The 24,479-nt window shown below is 42.5% G+C and overlaps 1 protein-coding gene across 1 annotated transcript in view; it reads right to left on the bottom strand.

Moving 5' to 3' along the window:
• The window catches only part of NRG1 (neuregulin 1), a 983,723-nt gene extending 969,224 nt beyond the window's left edge, over positions 1–14,499 (bottom strand). Inside the window, exon 1 of the mRNA XM_069485251.1 lies at positions 13,312–14,499. Within this exon, the coding sequence (XP_069341352.1) occupies positions 13,312–14,044 (733 nt within the window). The 5' untranslated portion in view covers positions 14,045–14,499. The remainder of the gene's footprint in view (positions 1–13,311) is intronic.
• Positions 14,500–24,479: the final 9,980 nt, after the last annotated feature.

Here is a 24,479-nt window from a genome sequence, read left to right as displayed (position 1 = left end):
CGTACCTTGTATTTTCCCTTTATATAAAGCTTAGCACAATGTAATTATATATAATTCTTTGTGTAACTGTTTTGCCTCACTACCCTATTAGCTCAGAAAGGGGCATGTCTAATTTCTTCCTCATCATCCCAGAAATCAGTATAGAGCCTATCATAAAATAGATGCCTGATAAATATTTGTTGAGTAAGGAAATTAATGGAGTAGGCTTGCTGCTGTCTCCTTTTTCTATTAGCTGCCTACATGTGTTTAGCAATCTCATGATTCTCATAATTTATTTGGGCAACATCCTCAGCATGGTCCCTGTAATTTTTCCCATAGGGAAGCAGTGCCTAAATCTAAGAAGAAAGAAGTAAGATTTGGGGGCTAAGGAACACTGACTGAAAAAGGATAAGGAGTAAATTAATGATAAACTCGAAATCTATTTTAATGAACAGATATTTCCCATACTGATCTGCAGGCAGAAGCTGTTCTTTGGTCACTTGGAATTCAAGAGCCTTACAAAGCCAAATGGCACAAGGCAAATCTGACACTGTATGACAAGTGTATCGTTATCCTTTATGCTTTACACATAATTAATTCATAAGTATCCTCTTTATCTTCTCAACATGTAATAAAAATATCCTAAAGGAGAGTGTAACAATAACATACATGATATAGATGCACAAAAGGTTAGTTATTTTATGCAGCTTCCAAATCATTCATTATCTCTATTCACCTGCTAGGAATTGGTTCCCTTTCCTCCTAGGTTGCACAAAAGCAGCACAACCATATACCCAGTTAATCACACGATCACGAACAATTCTTGCTCCCAGAAAGTAGGTAGATGACATTGGCACTTTAATCATTTTCATGGGCTTTTCAATAGTATTTTAAGAAGAAATATGACTGAGTATATAATGACAGTTATTTAGCAAGTTACTGGAAATAAAACTACTGGAGAGTTCATAAAAGTGATTAAAAATGGTGGATAGATTACTCATCAATACATTTAATACATTGGGCAGGCTTAACCTAACAATTTTGCTTTCACAGGCAGCTTTATCAGCCATTTTTAATTTATCCTAGGAAGCAAAAAAAAAAAAAAAAAGTACATCATGAAACTCAATTAAGTCAGCTGTGATAAAGCCTAGGAGTATTTCTCCGCAGCCCCTGTATCAAAATGATTTGTTAAACACAGAGCTCTAGAAGATGTCCTAACATGCCAGGGAGAGACAGAGTGAATGTGGCCTGACCCTCTGCATTTTCAATGATATCAAATGAAACCAGACATAGGGAGAATTAAGCTCAAAAGATTTATTGCAAAACTCACCCTTAAAATGCTAAGTGGAGCCTAAGAAAGAGCATGTAGTTAATATGCTATTTATCTACAATACACAGAGATGCCTTTTATGATCTGCTGTACACTTAGCTATTGGGCTCTTCCACTGCAATGAGGCAGCAAAAGGCTAATCTGTCTGCTTTTCGGAAGACAGCTATGCCATTCAAAATAAAATGACCGTCACAAATTGGAACTCTGCCTATTGGAACCCATTTGGTCCGAGGTGAGGTTCAGCTATGCCTCAGGTGTTAGGGCAGGTCTTATTCAGAGGAAAGTAAAGACCAGAACATCTCCCGTTCTGTCCATTCACTGGACAGAAATAAACTATTTGAGTTGTTATGTATTTAAGATACCATTCATTACAGCAGTTAGACTGCCCCGACTAATACATCCACTACGAGGAAGGCAATGTTCCAAAGAGACAAAGGTAAGACACAGTCCTCGCCACCAGGCAGTATTGCTATTAAAAATCGCATTTACTACTTTTCCTTGTTATGTACATTCATTATAGAAATTTGAGAAAATACAAATTTAGGAAAAATCTAAACATCGATAATCTCAACTCCCAGAGGTAAACAGTGTTAAGGTTTCACTATACCGAGTTCTAGGTTCTTATTTTTTCCTTCAATAAGATAGATCCATACATAGGGAAAAAAAAAAAAAATCACATTTGTATAACATTTTTTTCACTTTACAATGTACTGAGAACATACCTTGAAGTCAAATTTTCATCTACAAGATTTTTTAAGACTATAGAAAAATCCATTACATAGCTGTATAGTTTTATTTAACCATCTCCCACTCAGACTGAGGGACACAGTCAATCTGAAACGATGGGTAGCAGAGGTGCCAAAGAGATGGAGAAGATCATTCTGGGAAAAGGGATGGGTATGTGCAAATCCACAGAGCCCTGAAGCCACTTAGTGCATGTACAGAATTGCCGTCAGTGTAGCCCAGGGTTCCAGGTAGGAGGAGGAACTGGCTAAGAACACTTGGGACAAAAGCTGAAAGGCTTTATATGCCATTCTAAGGAGTCTGGATTTTATCCTGATAGCCACGGAAGAGTATTAAGTAAAAGCGCAGTATAATCTTTTCTGTTTTAGAAATATCATTGTAGCAACAGTAAAGAGATTTAAGAGGCAGAGAGTCCATGAGTAAAGATAAGAGGCTGTTATAGTTACACCACGGGGAATAATAGTAGTAACTGCAATAGTAGCAGTGATAACATTAATAGTTTCATTATTAGTATAAAGATGGGCCTGCAGGAGAGATGAGACACTGGTTAATATGTTTATATAAAGTGTTTGTGAGACACCTGGGTTATCTAGTAACTAGCTGGATATACGAATCCAGACCCCAATGCAAGCTCTTCACTAGAGACACGATTCAAGAACCACAATTTGAGGAGCAACGAATCTTCTGCAATAGATAAGCCCACCAGGGATTTTTTTTTTTTTTTTTTTTTTTTGAGACAGAGTCTCACTCTGTTGCCCAGGCTAGAGTACCATGGCGTCAGCCTAGCTCACAGCAACCTCGAACTCCTGGGCTCAAGCGATCCTCTTGCCTCAGCCTCCCGAGTAGCTGGGACTACGGGCATGCACCACCATGCCCGGCTAGTTTTTTCTATATATATTTTTAGCTGTGCAGATCATTTCTTTCTATTTTTAGTAGAGACGGAGTCTCGTTCTTGCTCGGGCTGGTCTCGAACTCCTGACCTCGAGCAATTCTCCCGCCTCGGCCTCCCACAGTGCTAGGATTACAGAAGTGACCCACCATGCCCAGCCCCACCAGGGATTCTTAGAGGCCACAAGAAAGGAAAAACAATAATGGACCTAGCCCCGCTGAAGCCAGCCCGGCCCAACGCTATGGAGCTGGGATGGCCCTGCATGCAGTCACTTACAAGGACAGATCAAATCATTCCTCATTTGACAACTTGTTTCTGCATTGCTCACTTTACTCAAAGGACTAAAATGTGTCCTTTTCTTGACCAAACGGTAAGAATCATCAGCTGGGAAAGAAGATCTCTTAAACCCAACGTCTACAACCCTGGGAAGAAACCTCCCTTCATCAGAGCTGATGCCATCCTGCTACAACCAAGCTCTACCCTGTTCCTTCTGCAACAGTGACAACTATGAGAACCTAAAACGGTGCCCTGTCTATGTTGTTAAAATAAATTCATAGTGAAATGGTTTGCATCTTTCTTTTCTATTTTAGTTCCCCAAATGACTAAACTTTCTTGTTCTAAAAGTTTACTGTGATGGATTAATCTATTAATCATACTTTATTATTTCAAAGACAGGCTTGCAGAGACAATGGTATTTACTTTTTGAAAGGACAACCCTGGTGAATACAAATAGCTGTTAGTATTTTAGGCAGTTTAACAAAATGACACAAAAAGGCAACGGAGAGAAAAGAATTTGGAGGAAGGAGACATTTTTTTTTTCCCGGGAAGGTTCCCTCTCATTCAGCTCTCTTTCTCTGCTGCTAAGATTGTCTGCAAGTTTCACAATTGTTTTCCCGTGATTATGCTCTTAAAACACCACCGAAATGAAAGGAGAGAAAGAGAGAAGCTCCAGGGACACAAGTGGAAGTGGTTTGTATGTTTGGGTCATTTCTGAGATGAGGACCAGAACAGTTTATTTTATTTATTTATTTTAGAGATAAAGTCTCACTCTGTCACCCAAGCTGGGATATGGGGGCACGATCATAGCTCACTGCAGCCTCAAACTCCTGGGCCCAAGTGATCCTCCTGTTTCACCCTCCTGAGTAGCTGGGACTGACTTTTTTATTTTATTTATTTATTTTTTTTTTTGTATAGACAGGGTTCTCACTATGTTAACCAGCCTAGTCTCGAACTCCTGGCCTCAACCAATCCTCCCACCTCAGCCTCCCCAAGTGCTAGGATTACAGACACAAGCCATGGTATGCTGGCACAAATGTAGTTTAAATCGACCTTAAAAAGCATCTTAGTTCTGCCTTCTCATTTTGCATATTAGGTAACTGAGCTCCAAATATGTACAATAACATTAGTGACCCAAAATCACAGAGGTACTGAACTACAAAGCTGCAAGTAGAAAGGACTCTCCCGACTCTGAGGCCAGGGCACTCTGCACTTGTTAATTAGCTGAAGGGACTGCAGATGTCTGCCCATAGGAACAGCGTGGCCTACTAGGCGAGACACACATATACAGAAAAATTTACAAATACATGAAATGTAAAAAGCACAGACGACAGAAGGGAAATCTGTAATAGTACAATGTATAAAGCATACAAGGAAGAGGAGCTCTGGGCTCAAAGTCTAGATTAAGCATTTCTGGCAGGAATCATTATTAGGATTGTCATAGAAGCTGTGAGATTTGAGCTGTCCCTTGCAGCAGAATTTCCATGGGCAGAAACGAGGGCAGAAGGAGACCCAGGCAGAGGAAATGGCATATGTAAAACCAGGAAGGTTAGGAAAGCACACAGCCTGTTCATGGAGCAGTTAGACTGGATCAAGTGTTCATATAGTAAGCTGAGAAAGGTAAGGCTCAGTCTGGACTCAGGAGGACATCAAATGTTGAGGTCTAGAGTTAATTATGATGATTCTATTTAAAGTTTCTGAGCAGTGAAAGAAGTCTAATAAAAGTAGTATTTTAGAATGACTCAGCCTCTGGTGCAGTACTTGTTGGAAGGGGATTGTAGCAATGGACAGGAACACAAACAGGGAAATTGGTGGGGAAGGGGAAGAGAAAATGAATGAATAAATCAATTTAAAGGTTCTGATACTAATCTAAATTTCCTGGACTACATTGATAGCAATATGAATAGAAACACAATATTCTTATGATGACCGTGAAAGACTGTTTTCTAAATTTTCAAGGCCAGATTTATTCTTTAAACCTTTCATTGTTTTTATTAAGCTATTATCCATAGTGATTTTGTTATTTGGTGGCTTCAGATTCAGGCTTCTAAATGCTGTGTAAATTAAGTGTTGAACAGATGAACACCTCTGTTTTCTGAGCATAAATATGATACTGTAATTAGAAGCACTAACTTCTTATAGAAAACAACAGTATATAAATGCTCACCAACACTTTGCACAGAATAGGATGGCTATTATCCAAACAGAAAACAACACGTGCTGCTAAGGATGTGGTGAAACTGGAACCCTTGTGCACTGCTGGTGGGAATGCAAGATGGTGCAGCCACTGTGGAAATGGTGTGGTGGTCCCTCAAAAAATGAAACATAGAATTACCATATGACCCAGCAATTCCACTTCTGGGTATACACCCCACAAATTGAAAGCAGGGACTCAAGGAGATACCTGAACATCTGTGCTCATAGCAGCAGTATTCCCAACAGCCAAAAGGTAGAAGTAACCCAAGTATCCATTGATAGGTGAATTGAGAAAGAAAAATGTGAAGTATACATACAATGGAATATTATTCAGCCTAAAAAGGAAAGTCTGACACATGCTATAACATGGATGAACCTTGATTCAGACTCATTATGCTCAGTGAATGAGACAGTCACTAAAAGACAAGCATTGTCCAATTGCACTCATACGAGGTACATAGAACAGTCAAATTCACAGACAGAAAGTAGAATGGTGGCTGCCAGGAGAGGGGAGGAGAAGGATGGGGAGTTAGTGTGTAATGGGTACAGAGTTTCAGTTTGGGAAGATAAAGAAGTTCTGAAGATGGATCGCCCTAATGGTTCCACAACAAGGTGAATACTTAATGCCACTAAACTGCACACTTAAAAACGGTTAAAACGGTAAGTTTGTCACCGTAATTTAAAAAAAAAAAAAATAACTGTTCACCAGAATAAGACTATATTCCAAAATGCTAGAGTTTTTAATCAAATTTCCACACCAATGAAAGGAAAGTTGCTAGTGTTTCTCTGGACAAGATGGGACCAACCTCTACGAATGGGAATGAAAACAATGAGGACAGGAACATCCAGAGGTATCCGGGCTCGCGAAGAAGTGGAAAGCCTGGGCGGGCTGCATGCTGTCGCCTTTCTGTGCTGAGGACAGGACAGTGAGCACACCTGCTCTGAGCAGAACCTCTCCCTCCTGGCAATCACCGAAGGGCCCTAACTGCCACAATCACCTCCCAAGGGCGAAGTCTAAGGACGAGATCTATTTGAAGCAAACACAGCCATCCATTTCCTCTCCGTGGACAGCTACCCTGCTCTGTGCAGAGGTGCGGCCAGGAGGCTCCCTGCAGTGGAGGAAAGGCTGCGGCTGCATCTGCTGGTTCACTGACAACACATCATCTCCCACGGCACCTCCAGGGACAAGCAAGGCAGGGAAGGCAAAGGACCGACCTCGTTATTCATCAGAGCCCAAAGGGACACGTGGCACCCCACCCGCAGTCTTACCAAGAGCTGATGTGTTGTGAAAAACACAAGAACGTAAGTAAAGAGAAACTCACCTAAACCTTTTTCAACCACTTCTTAGGCATGGAAGCAGTGCTTTTCCATCTTCACTGCGAAAACTGAATTTCGACATAAAGTAAAACTTACAGGAAGTACTGAGATGGTCAAACACCTGCGAGGAGAGATCAAGGGAGAATACACAATTTCTCAACACAGAGGTCGAGCACCGAAAGTGAGTTGAGATCATTTGAGAAGGGGTCTGCTAAAAACAGCACACAAAACTCCTGTGTACTTTCAAGTGTTTACAACACAGCAATTTATTTTCCCCTGCTGGGCTACCGGAGACACAGAATATTGTCCAAAAATAATTGAGGAAAAAGAAGTTTTGGGAAATTAAGTAACTTTTCCCTCCAGCCGAAAGGTCGAACCAGAGTTAAGAGCATCCTACTAGGATATGGCTCTAAATGCCACTTGCTACAGATACCTGTTTCATCAAACCAGAGACCTGGAGAGAAAAAAAAAAAAAAAAAAGGACTTTTTTTTCTTTCTAAATGTAGCCTAGAACAGTGATTTCTACTATATCCAACCAGCTAGGATGCTTCAGTCATTTATTCATGTAATTATTTAATGGAAATTTAATCTATACATAAAAATCAGGCTCTATGTGTCTATCAAAGAGGCAATAAAAGATACCAACTCAACAAGTGGCAGTTACGACAACATGGTTTTAGTTTGTGCCCCCGTTTTTTAGCTTCTTTTGCCTTAATGGCAAGTCCCAGATAAGAGACAACCATTTGGGACGACAGCAGTATAAATGTGGGCTTTTCAAATACAGCAAAGCTGACATTGCTTCACAACTCTTACCATCCCCTCCATGCTCTGGGACTCTCGGTGTACCCACTACCCAGACTAGCACCCTCATCGGGTATATTCCCTGGCACTAGGCTTTGTTCAGTTCACTTAATCGGGCACAGCAAACATAAGGAAAAGAAACAATGCCATCCTCTAGGTTTTCCTGGCCTATTGTTACCTCCAAAAGCTGGCTACCAGCTCCAGAATCACGCACCACTCTAAGTTGTTTTCCTGTAGTTCCAACACGCCAGGGCAGACATCCAAAGACAGAGCCTTGGACTTTGAAGAGAGAGCCCGTGAACTAGAGATACAATACAGGTTACCATGCAAGTCCTTATAGGATGCAGAAAGAGCCCATCAGGGAACAGAAACACCATTTGCATTCTCAGCCTTACCACCTAAGACCTCTGTTTTCCAATGTACATGGACCCACATGGCGAAATTCCAAGTTGTCAAGAGAAGGCTAGAATGTATGTTGGTGAGCAGCAAACCTATACTCTCTCATGGGCCCCATCATTGACCTAAGGCTTCTCTTGTAGTACCTTCATAGGAGAACTAGAAATGAAGGCAAAACACGTATGAAGCCTGAGTTAGGAAGTAGTAGGATAGTCTCCCATGTTCCATCCAAGTTGTGGGTAAAGTTTCTTTTTGCTTTTTTGGGTATTATAAAAAACAAAGAATAAATTTTACTAGGTCTTAATCGGGTGAACCAAGGTCAGGAAATCGTTTCCTAGGCAACTATCTTCCATGGGGAAAAACATCCTCATTGTCTTAAAGATGACCAAAAATTACTGTAAATTACCATTTGAGCATCTCTTTCTAGGATGACTGGATGGCAAATATACATTGCAGGGAGCTATTTCCTAACAATTGGATCTATGCCAAGCACAGACTAGTTGACCCATTTTTAGCTTTCAACTTCACCAAAATTTCTTGTATTTTATCTGTTCCAACACGTATGGATCATTTGGGAACAGAAACCCAGAAAGCAAGCCTTAAGAAACAGGTTCGCCTCAAGTGTATTACCGTCCTGAACAACTGAGGCAGTATGAAAACACAACCTCTCAGCTAGCTCAGTCTCCCAATTCAGTAAGACTTAAAAATCTGTATTCTGTACATTCTTACATCATTCAAGTTCAGATTTAAACACGATACAGCACGAGGCAGCTGTTCAAATATTATAAAGTGAGTGATATTTTGGGGAGGATGCAGGTAAACTAGCTATGTCATATATCCTTTAATAATGTTACTTTAATTTTAACTTAAATTTTATGCCATTATAAAATTTAAGAGTACTGAGTAACCATAGTACTGAGATCCTTAAACACCTGTGAGTAGAGCTCAAAGGAGAACACAGAATTTCTGAATACTCAAAATGAGCTGGGATAATTTGGGCAGAGTAACATAAGCACGCACAAACTTAGAGCATTCACATATGGATTGAAAACTGTACACAATGCCCACTTATGTTCCTTAGAAATACAAACATCAAAAATTAGTTTTCACTGTCTTATGAAAACTTTGACTAAGGCACTATTGGGGGGGGGGTAACCCATTGCTTGAGTCAGTAAGGGCCCTAGTTGTATACTTTTTGTTTTCATTATCATTTATCTATAGAAGGCTAATCAAAACATCTATTCCATAATAGCTATCAATAATGATTTTTTCATATCATTTAAACACATTAAAAGCAAATAAAAACCTAAATATTGCTAAGTACCAAGGACCCATGAGCATTTAAAAATCTTGGGACATCTGGCCAGTTCATAAACTGTCAATGAAATGTGAAAGGAGGTTTTAAAATTTGTTACGCTTATAATTAAGAAAAATAACAAGTAGAAAATAAGTGTCAAAGCAAAGGACATTTCCTGAACAATGAATAGATTATATTGAACGAGGGCAATAACCCACCCAAGCACATCTTTTGTTCTCATTTGATATAACTACACAGGCCAAGGGAAGCACAGGTCACTGTGTTGATTGTCAGTGTTAAGCTTCCCAGTCCTAATACATCAGAACATATGGTAACACTTTGCCTGGATTCGGAGGATTTATAGATGTCCCACAACAGATGAAAATCATCTTCTGGTGCTAGTAAAATATTCTAACTCAGATATTTAAATTCACTTTTTAAATGTGTTTATTTTAAGTAGTTGTTTTCCCAGATGACCTATCTTGGTTTTGTTTTTTAACATATATATATATATATATATATATAAATACCTCTATAGTTCCTCTACTCAACAGAAAGAAGCATAGATTTTTGACAGCAAGATTTATATGGTTTTAAAGAGAGCAGTCACCAACACTTGGGAAATTAAGTTTACATGTGTATTTATGAAATACAAGCAGCCAAGCTATATCTGTTCCTATTGCTACTTCCTTAATATAGCTTTTATTAAGAATAATTTTCTTCAATGCTGACTGGAAAATCCTTGCAGCTTTTTTTCATTTTCACAACACCATAAGGTCAAGTACACTCTTTATTAAACAGTGATTGAGATATTAGAAAGAGCAAGTGCCGTTTATCATAAATACTTGATAAACATGTTTACATTATCAATACATGCGTATGTCTTCATTCCATTATAATGGTACACAAAATATTTCTATTGGCTTCTAAGATCACAATTGGTGTACAAATCTGACAAAGCCCAACTATAAATGTTATTGACCATCAGTATTTTTACTCCGTTTTGCAAACCAGTTTCTGCCTACTATAACCACAACTCTTTGGAAACCAAAAACATAGCACATCAAGCAATGACTTGTTTGAAGAATAGAAATTTAATTGAACAGCAAATTATTAATATTTTGCATTCCAGTGAACCCAGGAATATTTCTTAGTGAGCAAGAAAATAAGCAAAAACTATAAAAAATTTAAGTAACTGTAAAGCAAGTACCATTTACATGAACTTCAACTATAAGACAAACAACTGATTAAATTCCATGTTATCTTCTAAAATGCACTAATGGTTTGTGTTTCCAAAGATCCATTTGTCAAAGGGATCGTTTTTATGCAGACACTATTCAGGAGTTGCATGTTAGATGGGAGGAAAAAAAGAGAAAGAATTTCAGGGAAGATTTTTCTTAGCTCAACCCTAAGGCTAATCTGTTGCATGTGTAGTTTCTGTACTATCAAGCAACTTGTGGGGAACAATACTGCAGCTGAGAGCACGAGAGCTGCAAACTGCTCCCCTGGGTATGATATCACAAAATGACTCTGCTATATTCCTTCTCCAGCCTAGCATTATGGCTCAAGCCTGCACACAACCGTCACACCCCCAGGGAAGCTTCATGATGTTAGACGAGGACTCTTCGCCATCACTCGCCCTCAAATCTTTGACCAGAAGCACACAGAAGGAGTTCAACTAGGACAAATCAGACTCTATTCTCTCTATGTGTTTTTCCAGTTTTCTCTATTCCTTTGCTTGGTACATTCTGAATGGCATTGTTATCTGAAACCATGCAACTGGATGAATTCACAAGTTTTCACCCACACACATACACACACACACACTTTTCCACCCAATATTCCAAGCATGGATGTACTACTCAGTTTACATCATATAAAATAGCTTATTCTATTACTTTCATCCTCCAATATTATAAGAACGATTATGCTTGGTAAAAATGCAAGAGAAACTTTTTGCATGATTTGTTAGTCCTTAGCTAAACCTATTAGTTGAGGCTTTGTGCAATATCCTACCATAAATTATGTAACATTAAAATTGCCCAACATATACACACACAGACCCAGGGCAGCAACTTCATAATTTCTTAATCTACTCAATTACATGCAGGGAGATTTCTAGTTCATTAAAAACCTACTTTTTTAACATGCCACAATTTACAAGCATGCATTTCCTTTGACTAGCAAACAAAAGGGCAACAAAGTAACTACCTTCAGTGAAGCGTTTTTCCCCTTGGAAGCACAAAAACAGAGTATTATTCCTTCAGACAACATGAGTTTTCCACTTCTGAACATCCTCTCTGTGTTTATGAGAACTTTACGCCTGAAACCCTACCATTTATTTCTAGTTAAAAAGCATAACTAAACACCATTGCTAATTTAGTAAAAAAAAACCCCAATCCTAGGCATTACTGCTAATTACTTTTATTAACCTCCCACCTGGCAGAGCAAATGATTCCAAACTCATAAGGCTTGGGGTAAAGGCAAGATCCTTCCTGAGTTACACACAATAAAGCATGTGAAAACTGCACAATGGCATGGCTTAAAAGGTTTTGTTTCAGATACTGTAACACAATAACATACGCTACAAGACAGTGCTGTTCAGCTTTTGTGTTTCCTAATAAGACAGCTCCCAGCAGAGCTTTCCCCACGTTTCACAGTGACATCTATCAGCCAGTCTCGGGGAATCCCAACGCCATTCAGCTTTTCTTCAGCACCACACTCCGAACAGCTTCTGTCCACCCAGTGGTGCAATCTTAACAGGTCTCTGGCTCATAAAGTCCATTGTTAAAATAAGAGAACGGTGGGTGAACAATGTTCTTTCCCGTCGTTAAAACCAAATCGTGAGGTATTAATTAACCGCAGGCCAGAAGCACCACAAATGCCAACGAGAAATTTAAATAATTGGCCACCCCCAGACACAAATTTAAAACACCTGACACACTTTGCATCACAGGCACACAGAGCATGGCATGGTGCTGAGTTTTGTAAAAATTCAATTAACCCAACCATCTATTAGGCAGATACATAAAGAGCAAGGGGAAAAGCTATTATGCATGTTCGAATCTGCGATGTGTAATCACGTTAATTTACGGTTGGAGAAGAAACCCTGCTATGTGTTTGTGATTATATGGTAATCAGGAAATTATACAGATATTTAGATCACAGAAATTATTTGACGAACGCCATAAACAGAACGCTACCTCTGAAACGTAATTAGATTAGCAGCTAATTTCTCCAGCCTGCTCCTAAGGAAGCACGCCTGGGCAGAACACCTTTCAGTGGTAAATGGGAAAAGGTGTGGAAAATCGATGGCTAAACTTGTCTTCCAAAATCCTTCTTCAGGGCCTACACGTGAAACTCCGTATAATTACCCTCAGCTGTTCGGATGCACTGAAATGCGAAAACATAATCCCAAAGAAAATACTGCCGAAACAAAATTTCTTGAGATGATTTCGCCCAAAAAAACAAACAAACAAAAAAGACCACACACACACACACACACACCGAAAACCCAACTTTGTACTTTCTCACATACAGAAATTCACAAAGTACAGACTGCAACCTATCTGCTGGTCACTGAGTTCACCAAAAACTCCGGCACGTCTGTCGCGGAATGTCAGTGCGCTGTGACCTCCCTGTCGGGGTTCCCCAAAGCCAAGCCCTGACCCGCTCCACACTCAGGACCGCAAAGTTAGGAAAGGCGTTAAAATCCTGCGGGACTCACCCTTCCTTCTGCCAAGCAGGCCCACGAGCAACAGCTCCTAACCAAAGCCAAGTTCAGTAATCCCCACGCAATCAAGCAGCTGCCACATTTCCAATCTACTTGGCGAACCAAACCCCTAAGGATTAAAAAGTTTCAGGCGGTCCCAACCGAGGACCAAACTTGGGCTGTCACCAATGGCAAAACTGAAGCAGCGGGGAAACCGGGGACCGCGCTGCCAGCGCCAGCCGCGAAGCCGCCCTCTGGGAGGACCGCTCCGACTCCGCCACCCCAAAAGTAACTCGTCGCGGGACCCGCACCGCCCCCGCTCGCTCGCGGCCCGTCGAGCCCCGCCGGAGCAGCCCCCGGGGGCAGCCACTTACCGCACCGCTTGCACAGCACCCGGCTGACCTCCTTCTTGAGGTTGCGGCCCGTCTCGAGAGGGGGGAACGAGGCTCGGAAGGCGGCCGGCGCGCGGCTGCTGCTGTTGGCGTCGGGCTCCATGAAGAAGATGTACCTGCTGTCCTCCTTGAGCCTCCCGCAGGAGGGGAAGGCGGGGTGGCCCCAGGCGCCCAGGCGCACGGTGAGCAGCGAGTCCTTCTTCAAGCCCCCGGCTTTCACCGCCCACACCTGGTGCACCTTCACCAGATAGGGCGCCTCGTCGCCGGGGTGGCCGGCGGCAGGGGGCCAGGAGGGCACGGTCCCGTTGGCGGTGAGCAGCGGGTCCTCCTGGGCGGGCGGCCCCAGCGCCCCCGGGCCCGCGGCTGGCGGCTCGCGCTCGCCGCCCCACGCCCCTGCCTCGCCCGCCGCCGCCGCCTTCCTGTCGAGTGCCCCCTGCTGCCGCCGCGGCGGGTGCACCTTTCCCTCGATCACCACCGCGGCGCGCTGAGCCAGCTCCTGCACCGAGCCCACGCTGGGCGGGGACGAGTAGCACACCGAGGCCCCCGCGGGAGCCGCCTCGTCGCCGGCCGCCGCCCCCGGCGCCAGGGCCGCGGTCCCCAGCAGCAGGAGCAGCAGCGGCAGCAGCTGCGGCGGCGGCGGGCGGGCGGCGGGGCCGGGGCGCAGGGCCCGGGGGCCGGCACTCCCGGAGCGGCGCGGGGCGCGTCGCCATCTCATGGTGCGAGGTGCGTGCGGGCTCCTGGCTGTCGGTTCGGACTCTGCCCGGCTCTCTCGCGCTGCCTCCCTTTTCCTGCCCCCAGCCCCCAGCACCACTCCTCCTCCCCCCTTGCCCTCCTCCTCTTTTATTTATTTATTGGGGGAGGGGGCGGAGAGTTGTTTATGGGAGGCGGAGTGGGGAAGAGGTGGGTGGAACCACAAAAAGGCGAAGAGGTAGAAGGACAAAAAAAAAAAAAAAAAAGCAAAATAGAAAAGGCAAAAAAGCCGCGCTGCCCCCGCCTCGGTTGCAGGGAGTGACAGGTCCCCCCCCACCCTGCGCGCCGCCGCCGCCGCCGCGCCGAGCCCTGCTGTCGGGGCTGCTGTCACCGGAGGAGGACGTGGAGGTGGAGGAGCTGCTCCGCGGGTAACAGTCCTTTGTGTGAAGCGCTGCTGCGGCGGCTGCTGGGGCTGCGAGCGAGCGGCTGGGCGAGAGCGCGAGGGAGAGAGCCCTGGAGGCGGAGTTGCGTGCCTGGAAATCGCGGGGTGGCCGCGGCGGCGGCAGCGCCCTGCGCCTCGCCAGCCTGTTTACCTGGGCTGCGAGCTCGCCCCGCGCGTCCCTTCCCCATGCTGCCGCCCGAGCCGGAGCCGGAGCCGGAGCCGGGCCCGCCAGTGGTCCTCCGGGGTCTTCCCGTGCCTGCGCGCCGCCTCCCTCGCTGTCGCCCCGAGTGCTGCAATGGGAGGCCGGGCGGCAAACAGGCTGCAGTCCGAGTGGGCTGCGGAGATTTACTGGGGAGTGAGAGGTGACGCTTCAGTAAGCAGGGACCTGTTAGCCGGCGCAGGGTGTCCAGACGCGGCGGGGGGACGCAGGCCGCGCGAGCGAAGGGTGCGACCCCGCACGTGCGGGTCCTCCGTTGCGAAAAGTTTTGGGTGAACCGGTTGCTCGACACTCAAAAGGGAGCAACATGTTCGCAGGAGACGAGCAGCGATTAAAACAGCAACTTGGTAACGCGCTCTCTCTCCTGCAAATGCACACACACAGTGTGCACTCGAGCTGTGACGCCTCTTTCGCTCCATTCTTGGGTGACACTTCAGTCTTCGTGACCCCCGCCTTTCCTCTGTTGAAATTCCAGCTTCACCGTGGTTTTAGCACATGTGTGCAGCTGCTGATAGGAGCGTAGTTGGAATAAAAATATCTGCTCAGGAAGGCCATTTTCTATAAAGTTTATGGCACTTTGTCAACTAATAGGTTTTGCAAAAATATAAAATGAAAGAGGCTTCTGTAGCAACTGGAACAAAAGATTCGCGACATAAGGAGTTGTGGCTTAAATATTGTGCCACCTGCATACCACACACGCCCCCACTCTGCCCCCCATCTGGCCCCCCACCCCTCACCATCCTGCCAAAGACAAGGAGCTACTTCTAAAACAGGAATCCATCCATCCTCTCCCAGGGCTGTTCTAGCCAAGCAAGTACCGTACAACTGAACGAGAACACGTTTTAAAGCATTTCAAGGTAAATGTTTTCTTTTATGTGCTTTTATGGTGAAAAACTATATACAATGACCTCATGAAACAGTTAAAGTTGCTTCTCAACAGGCAATAGATCCACATTGTGAGAACTGAAGTTTTTAAAAGCACTCTGACTTCATAGTATCTTTACGCTGGGATTCTACAAGTTGCCTCTAGCAGTTTCTTGAAAGTATGTGCTATAAGCTTTAGAATTTTTAATATGAAAAAAAAGCAGATGATAATATGCCATAAAGATCTTTTTGTTCTTGGCATAGTATAATTGGCTAGAAAAAAAAAATGTTTCATTCTCTCAAAGTCCAGTTTGGGGGAATAGAGTCTTGATGCTGTGTGTCTCAAGGTGGGATTTCTGTTTCATATACCCTGAAGGAGTGCTTCAAGGGAGGATGACCATATAGCACAGCTGTGCAGGTCTGGCCTCCGGTATATGTGCTCTTGAACCCTGGTGCTCCTAACTATTCATTGAAAGAAAGTGGTTTGGAAATCCTGTCCTACTAGCCTCTCCACTTTTCTGTGATCTAATCTTCCATAGTTCTGACTCTGGACTTTTTTGGAGATGCAACACTAGCCTAGAATACTTTATCCCTTCCTCTCTACCTTTCAGACCTTGTATCAGTTGTCTATCACTGTATGTCAAACCACTTCAAAATTGTTGGCCTGTCCATTCATTTAGGCCAGGTTTCTGTGGGTTGGTAATTTGGACTGGGCTCAGCTGGGGAGTTCTTCTGCTGAGCTCCCTGATGGCTCAGCTGAGGGCTAACTAATCTCCAACGGTCTCAGCTGAGACACCTCAGCACATAAAGCATGCAGTCTCTGAGCCTTCAGCAGACTTAGTCTGGGCTTGTTCATGGCATCTGGACTGTTCCATGAGAGTGGCCAGAAGCCTGCAAGTTCTCTTGAGGCCTTCACTCAGAATTAGCACCTCCTCACTGCCAACATTACAAGGCCTGCTCAGATTTCAGGGCTGGAAGAGTAGACTCTACGGCTTCACGTGAAAAACAGAAAAGTTGCTTTGCCAAAGGGCAGATATACGAGAAAGGGAAGAATGAGGCCATTTCAGCAAACAATCTACAGCTGATCTTAAGAATCCCTTAAGATCCATCTGCCCAGTGAAGCCGCCTTTCTTAAACACTAAACAGCTGTGAGTGAGCACATCCCACAGTGCACTGCCCCGCACCTGCAGTCTGTTACCACACCTTCTCACTTTTGATCATGTTATTTTATTGGACCCAAGTGTTTCAGGAGTTTTACTCTCATCTCCCCAACTAGACTGCAAACTTGTTAGAAAGCAGGGATGATATTTTCAGTACTCCCCTGTTTTAACCCAGTTTGGGGTACATATTAGGCATTTAATAAATGCTGGCTAATTATTCACGGACTGATGGACCAATCTACTACACATTACCCCAACACTGCCGCAGAGAGATGGAATTCTAGGCACTAAAAACAATAACATTTTAAAGCTCTGGCTTACAGAGTCATTAAAGGCATGGATACCCCCTCTTATGCTTTAGAAAGCCTTTTGTCCGTGATCAAACATAAGCTTCTTCTCTAAAAAGGTATTTTTAAAAAATGCCTTTACCCTGCTCCTACATTTTCTCCTACTGCTCTCTGCTAAGTGGTGTTAAGGGGTAATGCTTATGGACATTTCCTGTGCAGAGGTAGGCCTTCTTTAAACAGCTCAGTACTAAGAATTGTTTGCACGTGTATTTCCTTTCAGTTCATGTATTGGAGCTCCATTTTCCAGGGCACCCATACAAAAGTGATGTTACCTACTTTGCCCTTTTGAATGAGAGGGGGATGATGCTTCTAATATGATTAATGCATACTTGAGAAAAGATATGAATAATTTTTCAGTGTGATTAAATGCTGTTCAGAAAAGGAGCAATGTAGTTTGTCCACATCATTGCCGTAAAAATGCAGAAAGAAAAAAGGCTCATTCTTGCAAACATCCTAAAACCAGTGGTTCTCAAAGTTTATTGTGTATCAAATTCACCTGTGCATCACAATGCACAGATTCCTGCCTCCTGCCCCCACCACCGTCCCCCTCCAGTCCCCCCCCCACACACACACACGCCCCACCACCACCACCACCAGAGTTTCTGATTCAGTAGGTCTGGGGTAGAGGTTCAAAAATTTGCATATCTAAAAAGTTCCCAGGTGATACTGATGCTGCTTCTGCTGGAGAGACTGCACTTTGAGAACCACTTTCAAAAACCTGAGATTTATAAGTTTTAATATCCACAGCACAATAACCTGTAAAATGGGTAAACATACTTGGGCAGTATATCCAAATATCCAATGTCCCTTCCATTGTGAATCCTTCCCATCCCAATTTTAATAAGGAAATATGGATTGACTTTTTGGTTATGAGCAACTGATGCTATTTAGCAGACTTATTAGGACAACCTAAGGAGGCATGGGTAGTTACCTGTTAATATAATAGTAAAGGTGAGTCCTTTCTTGGGGCTTAGCTTGTCTCCACGGTCAGAGTCAGATATAAAAGGAAAACTAGGGGTCAGAGCAGCTGTCATCGTGTTACCTGGGAATATTTTATCTACTCAAACAGGGAAAGAACGAACACAAAATTATGCAGGTAAATGTGAAATACTATTTTTACTAGTTTAGAAAAGTTGAAGAGGAAGTCCACAATTGGCTCCTGAAAACGTTTTCCCATCCCTAGCACTTTATACTTGATTAAATGCTTCTAGATGATGGCTATTGAAGGGACAACAGAAAATCTGCAGAAGCGCTGATACCCACTTCATCATCATTGACCGAGCTCACACAGAAGTGCACAGCTCCAGCCATAAATCACGAAACAACTATACTGCAAGTCCCGGAGTCCCGATCGTGCGACTCTGAAAGAAGCCTCCCTGAGCAGCCTGTCTTAGAGCAGACACAGCGTCCAGGACAATTTAGACACAGTGAATTAACAAGCTGGGTTTGAGTGAAGAGCAAGTTAAAAGAACTGGTAAATGTGAACCCTTAGAGGCCACCAGGGGAAGCAGTGTGACAGAACGTCTCTGAGACAGAACGTTCCGCTGAAGAGTAACTAGGAAGTTATGCAGATTCATGAAAGACCAGCTGCAATATGTGTCCTTAAGAACTGGACCTAGTTCCTTGAGTCACAGACTGTGGGGTCCCTGGTCACCTCCATGCACCCACCCACCCATCCCTCCCTCCCTCCATCCATCCATTTGTTTTTAAAGTCAATACTGTGTAACATAAGGAGGAAATACAGAGATAGTAAGGAGGAAATATGGAGATAGAAGTCTTCTGCTCTGAAGAAACTCAGAATTGAGTACCACTAATTTGTACACTTGGTATGGCATGAAATCCTGAAGATTTTACATGTTTTAGTCCAGCTAAGAGGGAGAAAAATGAATAAAACTAAGAGGATTTTCTAATTGCTCTTTTGTGAATCATGATATCTTGGAACTTTGGGGCAAGTATAGAAGAGCAAAAAGTCTCATTTAGGTTTATTTCCTTCACCCACCAAAGCAACAGCCCTTTCCGGCCAATGAACAGATGAATGTTCATGGAACATTTACACTGGGCAATATACATAAACTTTCAGGACATAATTGGCTGGGATCAGATTCCAATTCTGCTATTTACTAGCCCTGTGACCTTGGAAATGTTATGAATTTTTCTGAGCCTGTTTCCTTATTTATTAAATAAGCATAGTCCTTGTTTTATTTCATAGGACACTTTCAAGTATTAAAATAGTTTAATACGGCTGGGTGCAGTGGCTCATGCCTGTAATCCCAGCACTTTGGGAGGCTGAGGTGGGAGGATCATTTGAGGCCAGGAGTTGAAGACCAGCCTGGGCAACATAGCAAGACCCTGTCTCTGCAAAAATTTAAAAAATTAGCTGAATGTGGTGGTGTGCTCCTGTAGTTCCAGCTACTTGGGAGGCTGAGGCAGGAGGATCACTTGAGCCCAGGAGTTTGAGGAGGCAGTAAGCTATGATTGTGCCATTGCACCCTAGCCCAGGCAACAGAGTAAGACCCTGTCTCAAAAAAATATACATATATATATAGCTTAGTATATATGAAAATTCTTCAGAAACTCCAGTGTTATGCAAAATGCAAACTGGATAAATGATACCTTGCCTTCAAGATTCTTCCAGCCCAGCAATGAGGACATTTTGGAAATTGCCTTAAAGTTGATTGTATCATGTGTACTTAATGCCTTTGCTGCTGGAAGCTCACTACTTCGTGGGGATGCTTATTCCATTATTAGACATATCTGACTATTTGAAAGTGCTTTTCTATAACAGGCCATAAGATACTTATTAAACACCTGATCATAAAATGCAAACGGTGATTCTCTCTTGTGCACCATTATTGTGTTACTGTTTGTTTGGACTAAGTCAGCCCAGCCCTGACTGCTGGTCTGGGGCTGGCAATCTTGTCTCTTCCATCATCTTTCCTATCTGTTTGCATGAATTAATGATGTTTTGTGGGGGAGGAGGGTTGGTTTGTGTTTGTGTGTTTGTGTGTCTATTTTCTGAAGGAGAAAGAAGGAAACAGAGGAGAAGAAAGGTGAAAAATGGAGGATGGGATGGGATGTATTTCCCAGGCCAGGTGACCAGCCAAGGGCTCATCCTTACAGGGAGAAAGACCACAAGTAAAGCCTGAAAGAACATTGCAGATGTGTCTTGAAGGAATGAAGGGAGAACCATAGAGCAGTGGAAAGTCACTGCACTTGTCAGAGAAGTGGGGGATCTGTGATCTCACAGCAGCACCTTTTAAAGAAGATAGAACAGAAGAAGAATAGCCAATTTAGCTCCCACCCATGTGTGGTGGGGGGGGGGAAGGTGAATATGGCTAAGACCTTGCAGTTAACATCCAGGCAAGCTACTGAGCTAGAACATATGGGGATCCATGTTTGTATGACCTCCTTGATACCCTGTTGGGAACATTAAGATGATGATTATTAATGTTATTAACTAATAATTTAACAATACTACAAAGTAAAAAAGGGATTGTTAGCATCATCATTTTGCAAATTATTGAATCTGGTTGTTGAAATTAAATACTATTTAAAATTTTTTTTTTTTGCTTTTCCTTGAGCACAAGTTTCTTTCTCATGCCCTAGTAGTGAAGCTGTATCTGTAGATAGCACATAAGCCAATCCAACAGGAATATGCTACTTAAGATCCTAAGTCCGTTACATATAAGTTACATATTTCCCCTCAAAAATTAACTTGGAAATCTCATTGTACACTGGGATTTAGGAGCAATCAATGTGCATTTTATTTATTTCTAAGGACACTTTGTGGAGCTTATTGTTGCTATTTACAAATATGCCAAATTTGAATTAAAAAAGGGATTTGATGGTTAAGCTTGTTTTGAGTTTTATCTCTCTCCATGGTCAAAATAAGCAGCATTTCTGCTTTCTTTCCACTTATTCCAGAAGGATTCACTGGATATTTTTTAATTTTCCTTAGGGATGAAGAGAACCCAAGAATAAACTTTTTTTTTTTCACTAACCTCATGAAATTTTTTATTTTTTGTAAAGGAAATCATTCAAATAGCAGGAGACACAAAACATACTCTGCTTCCCCATGATAGAACTTTCTTATTTTATTGTTTTTTAACCTTTTATTGATATATAACTAATTCATAAACTAGAAGAAAAAGCTAAAAATAACAATAAAATAAAGCCATATAGCATGCAAAGCATAAGCTACTTATTAAAAAAAACTTATGGGAAGTTAAATGGTCATATTTATGATGGAATTGTTTTCTAATCCTTCACAGTAACATACACTACAGTTAAGTCAAAGAAATAAGGAAGAATGGGCAGGTCATGAGTCTCAAAGGTAGAATCCTGATGCTCAATTTTTGAGAATTTGACAGTTTCCTGATTATTTCCCCATGGAAGCTCTCAACATCATCCTTCCCTTGAAAGCAGTTGGCTATCAGTGGCACATTCAGTCACACAGAGATGAAATAAATAGATTTTTAGAACTCAGGTGGAATTGCAATCTACCTTACTTTGCTCATCCATTTCCATAAAAATAAAACACTTCCAATTTTGTCAGTTTTGTTTTCCTTTGGTTTTACAGATTCTTCTGCTTTAGCGCAGTCCTCACATTAACAGTAGGATGCTTTGAACTCCTTGGCATAAACATAGCTCCATGAAAACCATAATTACTGCACTTTATGCCAATTTCTATTCTGAAGTTTTCAGTGAAAGTCTCAGTATGGAAGCGAGTTTGTTAGTAGGTCATGGAGGCACTGAAGTGTAGGAGCCTGAAATAGAAGAGAACAAAATAAGAGAAATAATTATCTTCCTGCCCTAATGGTAAATTTCACATCAGTTTTTACTAGATCTACTCATGAAAGAGTAGTAGAAATAAATATTTTATTATCCACTTTGTAACCCAGCGTGCTATGTTAGAATGTCATAAACTTCCCCGTTAGGTTATGCTTTGAATTGCAGAGAAACACATCAAACGTTAGACCGGGAAAGAATCCTAGATATCTAGTCCAAAGCCCTTAGTTTTATGAATGATAAAAAGGTTCAGGAAAGCAGATTGCCTTTCCCAGGATCATAAAGCGGGTTGTTTTCAGAAGGAGGTTTAGAATTCAGGTATTCTGTGCCTTGTCCGTGAATCACAATAGTTTAACTGAAAACCCTGGATTAAACCTTTCTAAAAAGCTGCTAGCCTAGATTCTCCTTTCGAAAACCATTTCAGGAAGTGACAGGCTGCATAATCGTAGCACCTTAGAAATGCTGAGTCCTCAGCAGCTAGGATGCTAAACTCCCCATGGACAAAGTCAGTCTACCTTCCTCTGAGTTAAGAAGTGTCAGCCCTTAAGCCAGCATTTGGTAGCCTCCCCTGCCATTTTTTCCTTAGAATACTGTTCTTCCCAAAATTGTTCTTATTTATAGGATGTGTCATTTTTCCATAGCTATGATCTTCCCTAGGCCCAAATTGGAACGTGAAAGTTAAAGGCTTTTTTTTTTTTTTTTTTTGTAAATTACCTTTTCCTAGAATGCATCAGAAGACATTTGTTACAGAGTTCCAGGACAACTCCACAAGGACCCACCAAAATTATTAGCTATAAATATAGATAGAGACACAGATCTAGACATCTCCTAAGGCTTAAAGTCTAAATGAAATTATGATGCCTGCTGCAAAATAAGAATAAAGAAATCTATTAAGCTATCTATTTTATGGTAAAGGATACGTCTCTGGGCGATAAGAGCAAAGAAGATATGATGACGGATATTACAAATAGCTGAATCTCTAAAATGAGACTCATGTGCCCTTTGATTCCAGGTTCTAAAGGGAGAGTTCCCATTTGGGGTCCCCTGCCCAGTGCACTGGAACATGTGACTCTTAAGCCTTCTCCATTGTTCACAGGCCACATGAGTCTTCCTTGTAATCTAATCTTTAAACTTAGTCATTTTCTAAATTAGAATCTATATTAGAGAAAATACCTTATATTATGAGCGACAGTATAGCATGTGACATAACTCTACAGCCAGATCTCCTTGGTTCAAATTCCAGCTTCAACCCTTACTAGCTACGTAGCTTTAGACAAATTATTTAACCTTTCCATGTTTCAGTTTCATTACCTGTAAAATAATGATAACAGTAACTACCTCTCCAGGTTAAATTAATTAAGTTAGATTAATGTGCAGAATGCAATTAAAATAGTGCCTTACACATAGTAGATGGTATATGAATTACTGTAACCTTATTCTCCTTGAGCACAGTGACAACTGTCTTAGAGTTACTCTTTGGTATATGTAAGACAAAGGCAATTAAACATTTGAATGTATGAAGCAATAAATGAAGATCATGTTAAAGACTAACACACACACACAGAGATTTCAGTATTGGAAACAAGTCATTCCCAATACACTAAGCCCCAAACATTGATTCTTCATGGGAGGAACCTACTAACTTCCTATCCTCATGCTCTGAGCATACCATTCCCACAGGGCCTTTTTAACAGTCAGCGAAATAACCTTACTGCATAATTTCTCCCAGTGTAATTGGCTTATTGAACAGCCTGACTTTAGTGGGAAATGGCTTTAATTTTTTCCCATCACTGCTTTTAAGTATGCCCTGTTGGATTCCCACTTCTTGGTCCTTGTTTCAGGCAATCCCATAGGCTCCAGGTTCTTTCAGGTAGGTGAAGAAGCCCCATGTCATTAATGATGGTGTCCATGCAGAGGTTAACAGGGTCCAGTCTCAATCGAAGTTGAATTTCATATGCAAATCAAAGCTGCTCCCCTACTACCTCAACTCAGGGCTACAGTGAGAGAAGAGAATGTCCTGTTCTTTCCCCTTTCCTTCCATCTCTTCCCCTCCCTCTTCTGGCTTTTCCAGGGTCAACGTTGAGGAAGACGAGATTAAATGAAAGGTGTGGTTTTTTGTTGGCTTAAATTACTCTGCATTTTAGTTCTCCCTTGATTAATGCTGGCTGGCCATCAGTGACCTTCGTTGATCAGACATCCTAACACCAGCACTTTCGTGAGGCCCATGGGAAGTTTCTTTAGGAGCATTGCAACTCACTCCTGCAAAGTTCCCAGACGAAGGTGATCCTCTGTGGGCTTACCTCTTGAAATTCTCCCTTACCTATCGCCAATAGGTAAGGGTTTATCTCACCACCCCCATGTCAACCTATTACTACAGTGTTCCCTTGCCTCAGCAAGCCACCTGTGGGGCAAGGTGCTCTGAAGGTACCTTGTACCTTTCACAGCTTTCTCTTAAGCCGTGAGAAACTCAAACATCCTTCGCATGCCAAATGGTAGAAACACAGCCTACTTCTCTGATGCCCTCTTATTCTGCCAACATTACGGCTGCTCCAGCTGCCCTCCTGCCCTCGGAAGTGAGCCCACGTTCGTGGACAGAGCAAACATCAAGGAGCACTTGGGCACTTGCTCAAGATCTTTCTCAC

The sequence above is a fragment of the Eulemur rufifrons genome, chromosome 12 (assembly GCF_041146395.1).
Source record: "Eulemur rufifrons isolate Redbay chromosome 12, OSU_ERuf_1, whole genome shotgun sequence".
Classification (NCBI taxonomy): domain Eukaryota; kingdom Metazoa; phylum Chordata; class Mammalia; order Primates; family Lemuridae; genus Eulemur; species Eulemur rufifrons.
Note: the sequence above shows the minus strand (reverse complement) of the source record. Positions and strands in the feature narration are given on the sequence as shown.